Source organism: Pristiophorus japonicus, chromosome 9 (genome assembly GCF_044704955.1).
Source record: "Pristiophorus japonicus isolate sPriJap1 chromosome 9, sPriJap1.hap1, whole genome shotgun sequence".
Taxonomy (NCBI): Eukaryota; Metazoa; Chordata; class Chondrichthyes; family Pristiophoridae; genus Pristiophorus; species Pristiophorus japonicus.
This window is the reverse complement of record NC_091985.1, coordinates 82,383,644-82,397,322: the sequence shown is the minus strand read 5'-3', so window position 1 is coordinate 82,397,322 and position 13,679 is coordinate 82,383,644. Positions and strand designations below refer to the sequence as shown.

The window sequence follows — 13,679 nt, the reverse complement described above, 5'->3', positions numbered from 1 at the left end:
TCCTCTGTCACTCTCTCCTCTGTCACTCTCTCCTCTGTCACTCTCTCCTCTGTCACTCTCTCCTCTGTCACTCTCTCCTCTGTCACTCTCTCCTCTGTCACTCTCTCCTCTGTCACTCTCTCCTCTGTCACTCTCTCCTCTGTCACTCTCTCCTCTGTCACTCTCTCCTCTGTCACTCTCTCCTCTGTCACTCTCTCCTCTGTCACTCTCTCCTCTGTCACTCTCTCCTCTGTCACTCTCTCCTCTGTCACTCTCTCCTCTGTCACTCTCTCCTCTGTCACTCTCTCCTCTGTCACTCTCTCCTCTGTCACTCTCTCCTCTGTCACTCTCTCCTCTGTCACTCTCTCCTCTGTCACTCTCTCCTCTGTCACTCTCTCCTCTGTCACTCTCTCCTCTGTCACTCTCTCCTCTGTCACTCTCTCCTCTGTCACTCTCTCCTCTGTCACTCTCTCCTCTGTCACTCTCTCCTCTGTCACTCTCTCCTCTGTCACTCTCTCCTCTGTCACTCTCTCCTCTGTCACTCTCTCCTCTGTCACTCTCTCCTCTGTCACTCTCTCCTCTGTCACTCTCTCCTCTGTCACTCTCTCCTCTGTCACTCTCTCCTCTGTCACTCTCTCCTCTGTCACTCTCTCCTCTGTCACTCTCTCCTCTGTCACTCTCTCCTCTGTCACTCTCTCCTCTGTCACTCTCTCCTCTGTCACTCTCTCCTCTGTCACTCTCTCCTCTGTCACTCTCTCCTCTGTCACTCTCTCCTCTGTCACTCTCTCCTCTGTCACTCTCTCCTCTGTCTCTCTCTCCTCTGTCACTCTCTCCTCTGTCACTCTCTCCTCTGTCTACTCTCTCCTCTGTCTCTCTCTCTCCTCTGTCTGTCTCTCTCTCCTCTGTCTCTCTCTCCTCTGTCTGTCACTCTCTCCTCTGTCTCTCTCTCTCCTCTGTCTCTCTCTCTCCTCTGTCTCTCTCTCTCTCTGTCTGTCTCTCTCTCCTCTGTCTGTCTCTCTCTCCTCTGTCTGTCTCTCTCTCCTCTGTCTGTCTCTCTCTCCTCTGTCTGTCTCTCTCTCCTCTGTCTGTCTCTCTCTCCTCTGTCTGTCTCTCTCTCCTCTGTCTGTCTCTCTCTCCTCTGTCTGTCTCTCTCTCCTCTGTCTGTCTCTCTCCTCTGTCTGTCTCTCTCCTCTGTCTGTCTCTCTCCTCTGTCTGTCTCTCTCCTCTGTCTGTCTCTCTCCTCTGTCTGTCTCTCTCCTCTGTCTGTCTCTCTCCTCCTCTGTCTGTCTCTCTCCTCTGTCTGTCTCTCTCCTCTGTCTGTCTCTCTCCTCTGTCTGTCTCTCTCCTCTCTCTGTCTGTCTCTCTCCTCTGTCTGTCTCTCTCCTCTGTCTGTCTCTCTCCTCTGTCTGTCTCTCTCCTCTGTCTGTCTCTCTCCTCTGTCTGTCTCTCTCCTCTGTCTGTCTCTCTCCTCTGTCTGTCTCTCTCCTCTGTCTGTCTCTCTCCTCTGTCTGTCTCTCCTCTCTCCTCTGTCTGTCTCTCTCCTCTGTCTGTCTCTCTCCTCTGTCTGTCTCTCTCCTCTGTCTGTCTCTCTCCTCTGTCTGTCTCTCTCCTCTGTCTGTCTCCTCTCCTCTGTCTGTCTCTCTCCTCTCCTCTGTCTGTCTCTCTCCTCTCCTCTGTCTGTCTCTCTCCTCTCCTCTGTCTGTCTCTCTCCTCTCCTCTGTCTGTCTCTCTCCTCTCCTCTGTCTGTCTCTCTCCTCTCCTCTGTCTGTCTCTCTCCTCTCCTCTGTCTGTCTCTCTCCTCTCCTCTGTCTGTCTCTCTCCTCTCCTCTGTCTGTCTCTCTCCTCTCCTCTGTCTGTCTCTCTCCTCTCCTCTGTCTGTCTCTCTCCTCTCCTCTGTCTGTCTCTCTCCTCTCCTCTGTCTGTCTCTCTCCTCTCCTCTGTCTGTCTCTCTCCTCTCCTCTGTCTGTCTCTCTCCTCTCCTCTGTCTGTCTCTCTCCTCTCCTCTGTCTGTCTCTCTCCTCTCCTCTGTCTGTCTCTCTCCTCTCCTCTGTCTGTCTCTCTCCTCTCCTCTGTCTGTCTCTCTCCTCTCCTCTGTCTGTCTCTCTCCTCTCCTCTGTCTGTCTCTCTCCTCTCCTCTGTCTGTCTCTCTCCTCTCCTCTGTCTGTCTCTCTCCTCTCCTCTGTCTGTCTCTCTCCTCTCCTCTGTCTGTCTCTCTCCTCTCCTCTGTCTGTCTCTCTCCTCTCCTCTGTCTGTCTCTCTCCTCTCCTCTGTCTGTCTCTCTCCTCTCCTCTGTCTGTCTCTCTCCTCTCCTCTGTCTGTCTCTCTCCTCTCCTCTGTCTGTCTCTCTCCTCTCCTCTGTCTGTCTCTCTCCTCTCCTCTGTCTGTCTCTCTCCTCTCCTCTGTCTGTCTCTCTCCTCTCCTCTGTCTGTCTCTCTCCTCTCCTCTGTCTGTCTCTCTCCTCTCCTCTGTCTGTCTCTCTCCTCTCCTCTGTCTGTCTCTCTCCTCTCCTCTGTCTGTCTCTCTCCTCTCCTCTGTCTGTCTCTCTCCTCTCCTCTGTCTGTCTGTCTGTCTGTCTCTCTCTCTCTCTCTCTCTCTCTCTCTCTCTCTCTCTCTCTCTCTCTCTCGTCTCTCTCCTCTGTCTGTCTCTCCTGTCTGTCTCTCTCTCTCTCTCTCTCTCTCTCCTCTGTCTGTCTCTCTCGCTCTCTCTCTCGCTCTCTCGCTCTCTCCTGTCTCTGTCTGTCTGTCTCTCTCTCTCTCTCCTCTGTCTGTCTCTCTCTCTCCTCTGTCTGTCTCTCTCTCTCTCTCTCTCCTCCGTCTCTCTCTCTCTCTCTGTCTCTCTCTCTCTCTGTCTCTCTCTCTCTCTGTCTCTCTCTCTCTCTGTCTCTCTCTCTCTCTGTCTCTCTCTCTCTCTGTCTCCCTCTCTCTCTGTCTCCCTCTCTCTCTGTCTCCCTCTCTCTCTGTCTCCCTCTCTCTCTGTCTCCCTCTCTCTCTGTCTCCCTCTCTCTCTGTCTCCTCTGTCTCTCTTCTCTTTCTCCCCCCCCCCCCCCCCCCCCAGTGCACATTTCTCACTGTTTCACTCTGTTTTCTTTTGTATTGTGTCTCCTTTCATCTGTATGCCTAACTACGCTGTGGCTTTCACACACACTCCTTTACTCGTACTGTACTTACCTCTGACAAGGCCAGGCTATGCAGAAAGGGAGACTCTAAGAAGGGCTGCAACGTGGACAATCGAGACACAAGATGGGGCAGAGTGAGATTGTTGAGCTGGGGAGGTGAGGGTTTGGGGTTAGATTATGGGAGGGAGGAGACTGTATCATGGGAGGTAGTGAGAGAGGACTGGACTTCTGCTGAATAATTGTGTGGGTGGGCTATAGGAGTGCTGCGGTCTGAGAACACTCGGGATTGTGGTCTTAAGTACCGTCTCTCAATACTTGTGCGAGTGGCTAGGGCCGGGGATACTCTGGCTAGGCTGGAAACATAAGAAATAGGAGCAGGATTAGGCCATTTGGCCCTTTGAGCAATAAGATCGTGGTTGATCTTCCTCAACTCCACATTCCCACACTGTCCCCATATCCCTTGATTCCCTGAGTATCCAAAAATCTTTCGATCTCTGTCTTGAATATACGCAACGAATGAGCCTCCAGAACTTTCTGGGGTAGAGAATTCCAAAGATTCGCAACTTTCTGTGTGAGAAAATTTCTCCTCATCTCAATCCTAAATGGCTGACCCGATATTCTGAGACACTGATATCTGGTTCTAGATTTCCCGGCCAGGGGAAATTGCATCCTGAAAGTACCATGCGAGAAAAGGTATAGGTCCCACTGGGAGGGCCTGTAGCTGCCGAGGCAAATTGTCATCAATCCCAGCCTCTTGACTGTCAATCTGCCTCTCGGGAGCGATCTAGAAAAATATTCACTTCATTAGTCCGATCGGGGCCTGAGGCAGGTTACGCCTCCCAGATCTGCCATGTGGATTCGGGGGGGGAAGGTACCTCTATTGTACCACTACAGGTGTAGGTGCCCACCACAATTTATGTAACTGACTCTGTCCTCGGGTTTAAGGATGGGGGTCACTGTTGGGCAGAAGTCTCATCTCACCGTACATCCGTCAGCTCTTGACTTTCTCTTTGGAATTTCTTCCCTTGGGAGTTTAAAAACCAGCTGCGTTCCGATCTGTCTCTCCAGCCTAAAGCAATATCAATGTTGACCAGACAGTTCATTGTCTCCTTGGCTTGAAGGGAAGAGCCAAGCATTACAATCCAAACCGAAACGACCTGTTCAGTTAAATGCATGACTGACACCTGCTTTGATTTTGTTAGCAGTTATTCAAATACATTAAGCCGCCAATTGTTTTGGGGATATTTATTGAGAAAGGAACATGCACGCACGTATCCGCACATGTAAATACATGCAATTACGAGCACGCACACACCTGCATAAGCATACACCCAAATGTGTGTGTGTTTTTGAATATATACTTGTATTTATATTGTGTCTTTCATGTCCTTGGAACATCCACAAGGACTTCAGACAGTGAAGTACTTTTAAGAACATAAGAAATAGGAGCAGGAGCAGGAATAGGCCATTTTGCCCCACGAGCCTGCTCTGCCATTCAATAAGATCATGGCTGATCTGATCCTGGCCTCAACTCCACTTCCCTATGTGCTCCCCATAACCCTTGACTCCCTTTATCATTCAAAAATCTGTATCTCCACCTTAAATATATTCAATGACCCAACCTCCACAGCTCTCTGGGATAGACAGTTCCAAAGATTCACGATCCTCTGAGAGAAGAAATTCCTCATTTCTGTTTTAAATGGACGACCCCTTATTCTGAATCTATGCCCTGTAGTTCTAGATTCCCCCATGAGGGGAAACATCCTCTCTGCATCCCTCAGAATTTTATACATTTCAATAAGATCACCTCTCATTCTTCTAAACTCCAAGGAGTATAGGCCCAACCTGCTCAACCTTTCTTCATATGACAATCCCTTCATCTCAGGAATCAACCTCGTGAACCTTCTCTGAACTGCCACCAATGCAAGTGTATCTCTCCTTAAATAAGGAGACCAAAACTGTACGCAGTACTCCAGGTATGGTCTTACCAACACCCTGTACAGTTGTAGCAGGATTTCCCTACTTTTATACTCCATCCCCCTTGCAATAAAGGCCAACATTCCATTTGCCTTCCTGATTACTTGCTGTGCTTGCATACTAACTTTTTGCATTTCATGCACAAGGATCCCAGATCCCTTTTTGAAGTGTAGCCATTGTAATGTAGACAAACGTGTCCGCTAATCTGCACACAGTAAGGAGCAATGAGATAAATGACTACTCGCTTTTAGTGGTAGTTGAGGAATAACTGTTGGCCGTGACACTGGGAGAACTCCTCGGGCTCTCCTTCGAATAGTGTCATGGGACTTTTTACATCCACCTGATAAACCAAGGCCCCAGCTGCCCTAACATCTCATCCTAAAGACGGTACCTCGCTGTGCTAATGTGTCAGTCTAGATTATGTGCTCAAGTCTCTGGAGTGAGGTTTGAAGCCACGACTTTCTGTCTCAATTTAGTATCATAAACACTGGAGCTTGATAAACAATTTAAACTTTCTAATTTTTTGATCGCATTTTAAGGTGCAATTATTTCCTTTCCCTTTAGGGCTCACTCAGACTGGATCAAAGAGCAATGGGAGTCACGACAAGATTGGTGGCCTGCATTTCATTTCAGTGAATATCGAGCACATAAGAATTTTGAAGAAAATGAGAACTATGCTTGTCGGAAAGCAGTCATTGCAGGAATCCTAATGGGGAAAGGTAAATCAAAAAATCTCACTGTTAGGCCAGTGTTGTGTGTATGGACTTTCAAAAGGCGTTTGACAAAGTACCACATAATAGACTTGCTAGCAAAATTAAAGCCCATGGGATTAAAGGGGCAGTGGCAACATGGATAAAAAATTGGCTAAGGGAGATTAGTGGTGAACGGTTCTTTGTTGACTGGAGGGAAGTGTACAGTAGTGATTCCCAGGGTCGTTATTAGGACCACTGCTCCATTTGATCTATATTAATGACCTGGACTTGGATATACAGGGCATGATTTCAATGTTTGCACATGATACGGAACTCGGAAATGCAATAAGCAATGAGGGAGGATAGTAACATACTTCAGGAGGACATAGACTGATTCATTTTGGGAGAAAAAATGCGGCAGGACGATATGAACTAAATGGTACCATTTTAAAGGGGTGCAGTCATAGAGACCTGAGGATGTATGTAACAAATCTTTGAAAGTAGCAAAGGAAGTTGAGAAGGCATATGGGATCCTTGGCTTTATAAACACAACATAGGAAATAGCAGGAGTAGGCCATTTGGCCATTGAGCCTGCTCTGCCATTCAATAAGATCATGGCTGATCTGATCATGGACTCAGCTCCACTTCCCTGTCTGCTCCCCATAACCCTTTACTTCTTTATCGCTCAAATCTGTCTATCTCCACCTTAAATATATTCAATGACCCAGCCTCCACAGCTCTCTGGGGCAGAGAATTCCATAGATTTACAACCCTCTGAGAGAAGAAATTTCTCCTCATCTCAGTTTTAAATGGGCGGCCCCTTATTCTGAGACTGTGTCCCCTAGTTTTAGTTTCCACTGAGTGGAAATATCCTCTCTGCATGCACCTTGACAAGCCCCCTCATTATCTTTTATGTTTCAATAAGATCACCTCTCATTCTTCTGAACTCCAATGTGTATAGACCCAACCTACTCAACCTATCTTCATAAGTCAACCCCTCATCTCCGGAATCAACCTAGTGAACCTTCTCTGAACAGCCTCCAATGCAAGTATATCCTTCCTTAAATATGGAGACCAAAACTGTACGCAGTACTCCAGGTGTGGCCTCACCAATATCCTGTACAGTTGTAGTAGGACTTCTCTTTTTATACTCTATCCCCCTTGCAATAAAGGCCAGCATTCCATTTGCCTTCCTGATTACTTGCTGTACCTGCATACTAACTTTTTGTGTTTCATGCACAAGGACCCTGGGTCTCTCTCTACTGCAGCACTTTGCAATTTTTCCCCATTTAAATTTTAATTTGCTTTATTATTTCTGCCAAAGTGGATAACCTCACATTTTCCCACATAAATAGAGGCATAAGAGTACAAAAGCAAGGAAGTTATGCTAAACCTTTATAAAACATTGGTTAGGTCACAGCTGAAGTATTGTGTTCAATTCTGGGCACCACACTTTAGGAAGAATGTCAAGGCCTTGGAGAGAATGCAGAAGAGATTTACTAGAATGGTACCAGAGATGAGCGACTTCACTTATGTGGAGAGACTGGAAAAGCTGGGGTAGTTCTCCTTGGAGCAGAGAAGGTCAAAAGGAGATTTGATAGAGGTGTTCAAACTCATGAATGGTTTTGATAGAATAAATAAGGAGAAACTGTTTGCAGTTACAGAAGGGTCTGTAACCAAAGGACACAGATTTAAGGTGTCTGGCAAAATTACCAGAGGCGACATGAAACTTTTTTTTGTTTTGGAATGCATTGCACTGCCTGAAAGGGTGCTGGGCGAAGATTCAATACCTGCAGTAACATTCAAAAGAGAATTTGATATATACTTGAAGGGAAAAATATTATAGTGCTATGGAGAAAGAATGGGGAGTGGAATTCAGAGAATCATAGAAAATAGGGGCAGGAGCAGGCCATTTGGCCCTTCGAGCCTGCAACGCCATTCAAGCTGATCATGCAACTTCAGTGCCCCACTCCCGCCTTCTCGCCATACCCCCTGATCCCCTTAGCCGTAAGGGCCACACCTAACTCCCTCTTGAATATGTCCAACGAACTGGGCTCAACAACTTTGAATTCCACCAGAGAATTCCACAGGTTTACCACTTTGGGTGAAAAAGTTTCTCCTCGTTTCTGTCCTATATGGCTTAACCATTATCCTGAGACTGTGACCCCTGGTTCTGGACTTCCCCAACATCGGGAACATTTTTCCTTCATCTAACTTATCCAGTCCTGTCATAATTTTATATGTTTCTATGAGATCCCCTCTCATTCTTCTAAATTCCAGTGAATACAAGCCCAGTTGATCCAGTCTTTCTTCATATGTCAGTCCTGCCATCCTGGGAATCAGTCTGGTGAACCTCTGCTGCACTCCCTCAATGGCAAGCATGTCCTTCCTCAGATTAGGAGACCAAAACTGCACACAATACTCGAGGTGTGGTCTCACCAAGGCCCTGTACAACTGCAGCAAGACCTCCCTGCTCCTATACTCAAATCCCCTCGCTGTGAAGGCCAGCATGCCATTTGCTTTCTTTACTGCCTGCGGTTCCTGCATGCCTACCTTCAATGACTGATGCACCATGACACCCAGGTCTCGTTGTATCTCCCCTTTTCCTAATCTGTCACCATTCAGATAATAATATGCCTTCCTGTTTTTGCCACCAAAGTGGATAACTCCACATTATACTGCACCTGCCATGCATTTGCCCATTCACCTAACCTGTCCAAGTCACCCTGCAGCCTCTTGGCATCCTCCTCACAGCACACACTGCCACCCAGCTTAGTGTCATCTGCAAACTTGGAGATATTACATTCAATTCCTTCGTCTAAATCATTAATGTATATTGTAAATAGCTGGGGACCCAGCACTGAACCTTGTGGCACCCCACTAGTCACTGCCTGCCATTCTGAAAAGGACCCGTTTATTCCGACTCTTTGCTTCCTGTCTGCCAACCAGTTCTCTATCCACGTCAATACATTATCCCCAATACCATGTGCCTTAATTTTGCACACTAATCTCTTGTGTGGGACCTTGCCAAACGCCTTTTGAAAGTCCAAATACACCACATCCACTGGTTCTCTTATCCACTCTACTAGTTACATCCTCAAAAAACTCAGATTTGTCAAGCATGATTTCCCTTTCATAAATCCATGCTGACTTGGACCGATCCCGTCACTGCTTTCCAAATGCGCTGCTATTACATCTTTAATAATTGATTCCCGCATTTTCCCCACCACCAATGTCAGGCTAACTAGTCTATAATTCCCTGCTTTCTCTCCTTTTTTTAAAAAGTGGGGTTACATTAGCTACCTTCCAATCTATAGGTATTGATTCAGAGTCCATGGAATTTTTGAAAATGACCACAATGCATCTACTAGAGCCACTTCCTTAAGTACTCTGGGATGCAAACTATCAGGTCCAGGGGATTTATCAGCCTTCAGTCCCATCAGTTTCCCTAACACCATTTCCTGACTAATAAGGATTTCCCTCCGTTTCTTCTCGCTAGATGCTCAGTCCCCCAGTATTTTTGGGAGCTTATACGCGTCTTCCTTAGTGAAGACAGAACCAAAGTATTTGTTCAATTGGTCTGCCATTTCCTTGTTCCCCATTATGAATTCACCTGATTCTGACTGCAAGGGACCTACATTAGTCTTCAGTAATCTTTTTCTGTTCACATATCTATAGAAGCTTTTGCAGTCAGTTTTTATGTTCCCTGCAAGCTTACTCTCATACTCTACTTCCCCCCTCCTAATTAAACCCGGCGTCCTCCTCTGCTGAATTCTAAATTTCTCCCAGTCTTCAGGTTTGCTGCTTTTTCTGGCCAATTTATATGCCTCTTCCTTGGATTTAACACTTTCCCTAATTTCCCTTGTTAGCCACGGTTGAGCCACCTTCCCTGTTTTATTTTTACTCCAGATAGGGATGTACAATTGTTGTAATTCATCCATGTGATCTTTAAATGTCTGCCATTGCTTATCCACCGTCAACCCTTTAAGTATCATTCGCCAGTCTATACTAGCCAAATCACGCCTCATACCATCAAAGTTTCCTTTCTTTAAGTTCAGGACCCTAGTCTCTGAATTAACTGTCGCTCTCCATCTTAATGAAGAATTCTATCATATTATGGTCACTCTTCCCCAAGGGGCCACACATGTCCAGATTGCTAATTAATCCTCTCTCGTTACACAAGACCCAGTCTAGGATGGCCTGCTCTCTAGTTGGTTCCTCGGCATATTGGTCTGGAAAACCATTCCTTATACACTCCAGGAAATCCTCCTCCACCATATTGCTACCAGTTTGGTTAGCCCAGCCCAATCAATATGTAGGTTAAAGTCACCCATGATAACTGCTGTACCCTTATTGCACGTGTCCCTAATTTCCTGTTTGATGCCATTCCCAACCTCCCTACTACTGTTTCATGGTCTGTACACAACTCCCACTAACGTTTTCTGCCCTTTGGTGTTTCGCAGCTCTACCCATATAGATTCCACATCATCCAAGCTAATGTCCTTCCTTATTATTGCGTTAACCTCCTCTTTAACCATTAACGCTACCCCACCTCCTTTTCCTTCCTGTTTATCCTTCCTGAATATTGAATACCCCTGGATGTTGAGTTCCCAGCCTTGGTTACCCTGGAGCCATGTCTCCGTAATCCCAATTACATCATACCCGTTAACAGCTATTTGCGCAGTTAATTCGTCCACTTTATTACAAATGCTCCTCGCATTGAGACTCAGAGCCTTCAAGCTTGTTTTTTTTAACACTCTGTCCTTTAGAATTATGTTGTAATGTGGCCCTTTTTGATTTTTGCCCTTGATTTCTCTACCCTCCACTCTTGCTTTTCTCCTTCCTACCTTTTGCTTCTGCCCCCTTTTTATTTCCCTCTGCCATATTAGTTTAACCCCTCCCCAACAGCACTAGCAGACACTCCCCCTCGGACATCGGTTCCGGTCCTGCCCAGGTTCAACCGTCCGGTTTGTACTGGTCCCACCTCCCCCAGAACCGGTTCCAGTGCCCCAGGAATTTCAATCCCTCCTCATTGCACCATTCCTCAAGCCATGTATTCATCTGAACTATGCTGCAATTCCTACTCTGACTAGCACATGGCATTGGTAGCAATTCTGAGATTACTACCTTTGAGGTCCTACATTTTTAATTTAACTCCTAGCTCCCTAAATTCAGCTTGTAGGACCTCATCCTGTTTTTAACCTATATCGTTGATACCTATATGCACCACCACAGCTGGCTGTTCCCCCTTCCTCTCCAGAATGCGCTACAACCGCTCCAAGACATCATTGACCCTTGCACCAGGGAGGCAACATACCATCCTGGAGTCTCGTTTGCGGCTGTAGGAATGCCTATCTGACCCCTTACATAGAAACATAGAAAATTGGTGCAGGTGTAGGCCATTCGGCCCTTCGAGCCTGCACCACCATTCAATTCGATCATGGCTGATCATTCACCTCAGTACCCCTTTCCTGTTTTCTCTCAATACCCCTTGATCCCTTTAGCCGTAAGGACCATATCTAACTCCCTCTTGAATATATCCAATGAACTGGCATCAACAACTGTCTGCGGTCGGGAATTCCACAGGTTAACAACTCTCTGAGTGAATAAGTTTCTCCTCATCTCAGTCCTAAATGGCTTACCCCTTATCCTTGGACTATGTCCCCTGGTTCTAGACTTCCCAAACATCGGGAACATTCTTCCCTCATCTAACCTGTCTAGTCCCATTAGAATCTTATGTTTCTATGAGATCCCTTCTCATCCTTCTAAACTCCAGTGAATAAAGGCCCAGTCGATCCAGTCTCTCCTCATATGTCAGTCCAGCCATCCCTGGAGTCAGTCTGGTGAACCTTCGCTGCACTCACTCAATAGCGAGAATGTACTTTCTCAGATTAGGAGACCAAAACTGAACAAAATATTCCAGGTGAGGCTTCACCAAGGCCATGTACAACTGCAGTAAGACCTCCCTGCTCCTATACTCAAAACCCCTAGCTATGAAGGCCAATATACCATTTGCATTCTTCACCGCCTGCTGTACCTTCATGCCAACTTTCAATGACTGATGTACCATGACACCCATGTCTCGTTGCACCTCCCTTTTTCTTAATCTGCCGCCGTTCAGATAATATTCTGCCTTCGTGTTTTTGCCCCCAAAGTGGATAACCTCACATTTATCTACATTATACTGCATCTGCCATGCAATAGAATACAATAGAATCCCCTATCACTATAACTCTCCCACTCTTTTTCCTGCCCTCCTGTGCAGCAGAGCTACCCACGGTGCCATGAACTTGGCGGCTGCTGCTGCCTTCCCCTGATGAATCATCTCCCCCAACAGTATCCAAAATGGTGTATCTGTTTTGGAGGGAGATGACCGAAGGGGACCCCTGCACTACCTTCCTTCCACTGCTCTGCCTGATGGTCACCCATTCCCTATCTGCTTGTGTAACCTTTTACCTGCGGTGTTACCAACTCACTAATTGGCTAAGCTCTACCAAAGAGCCGGCACAGGCACAATGGGCTGAAGGGCCTCCTGTGCTATATCGTGCTATGATTCTAGGAATTGTTCTGAGTTTTTAAAGGAAAATTTCAAAAAATTGAAACGGTGGTATTGTGTACAAAAACAATTGTACATATTAATGAAATGCTGACTTACCCCTCTCCCTTCTGAGGTTAACTTTTTTTTTTAAATGCACAGTATGAAATATGCAGGCATTGGCATCAGGTTTTTTTTTTCTGATTTGATGTACTTGTTGGAGTTTAAAGGTCTTAATATTTTAAAGCTGCTTAATGAATAACCCAAACTTTATTCGTTTATTCGGAATTTCCCCCCACCCCGGATTATTCTTTCAAATTGCTGTCCCTAAGATGGTGATGAGACAAGCCAACCCAATAATTGGAGGAAGCCCTCTGACTTCTGCACTCCCTAGCGGCAGAAATGGTCCCATCTGCCCACGTACACCATTGTGCAATGAGTGTCAGGCTCTGAGGTAGGAATGTGCAGCTGGGTGATTAGAGTGGAGGCAAAATCTGTGACCGTGAGTGAAACCCTGACTGAGCCCCAGATCCAGGAATGGCTCTCCATCAATTACATTATTTTAACAGCTCAGGTTTTCTTTTTAAACTTAAAACGTTCAATAATTTGTACATGTGTATAATATATTGGTCTACTATACAGAACATGTTCCAATCTAAATGGTAATTTGTGAAAAGCAAATTTAAAGCGGATATCCAAAGAACTTATTTATATGGAGTAATAAATGTTTTGAGGAATTTGTTAAATAATAATGGCAAAAATATTGGGAGGGGGGTTTCATGTTTTGATGAGAGATTTGATAGGTTGAATGGCCTTTACTCATCCCTGAACTTTTTTGCTCTTTTTTACCTGTGAAATACCTTTCACGCTAATATTGTCTATTTTAGTTAGTAGTCACTGTTTTAGAGAAAGCATTGGGCCCTCGAGTTTTGCTGGGCAATTTGCCGGAAATTGGCCAAACCAACGTAAAAGAGTGCGAACTTTTAAATGCAAGTTACATCCAGCGTAAATTAATTTTTTTCACTGGTTTTTCACAAGCTGACCCCGACCACAATACTGGCCACACCCCTAGATCGAATTAATCACCATGGCGAATTTCTGTCATTTGCGACTGTTTAAGGAGGCTTGTAAAATTAAGCCAGTGCTTTTTTTTTAGGTGCAAAATCACGTTTTAAAAGTTTTTAAGCGTTAAATATTTAATTTACCAAACGTGATTAATGTACACAAAAGAAATTAGTAAATGGTTCAGTATAGTCTATTTAAAATCATTTTCAGTGATTTTAAATCGGGTTGTTCACAGCTGGTGGACTTAGAGGCTTATTAAATAAATGCTTATTTTTTTAATGATAAACCCATGTTCCGCTGTATTAATAAAACTAC

The 13,679-nt window shown here is 45.7% G+C and overlaps 1 protein-coding gene across 1 annotated transcript in view; it reads left to right on the top strand.

Moving 5' to 3' along the window:
* Positions 1-13,679, top strand: part of taf1a (TATA box binding protein (TBP)-associated factor, RNA polymerase I, A) — a 67,874-nt gene that overhangs the window by 32,915 nt on the left and 21,280 nt on the right. Inside the window, exon 11 of the mRNA XM_070890975.1 lies at positions 5,637-5,791. Coding sequence (XP_070747076.1) covers positions 5,637-5,791 — 155 coding nt within the window. The remainder of the gene's footprint in view (positions 1-5,636; positions 5,792-13,679) is intronic.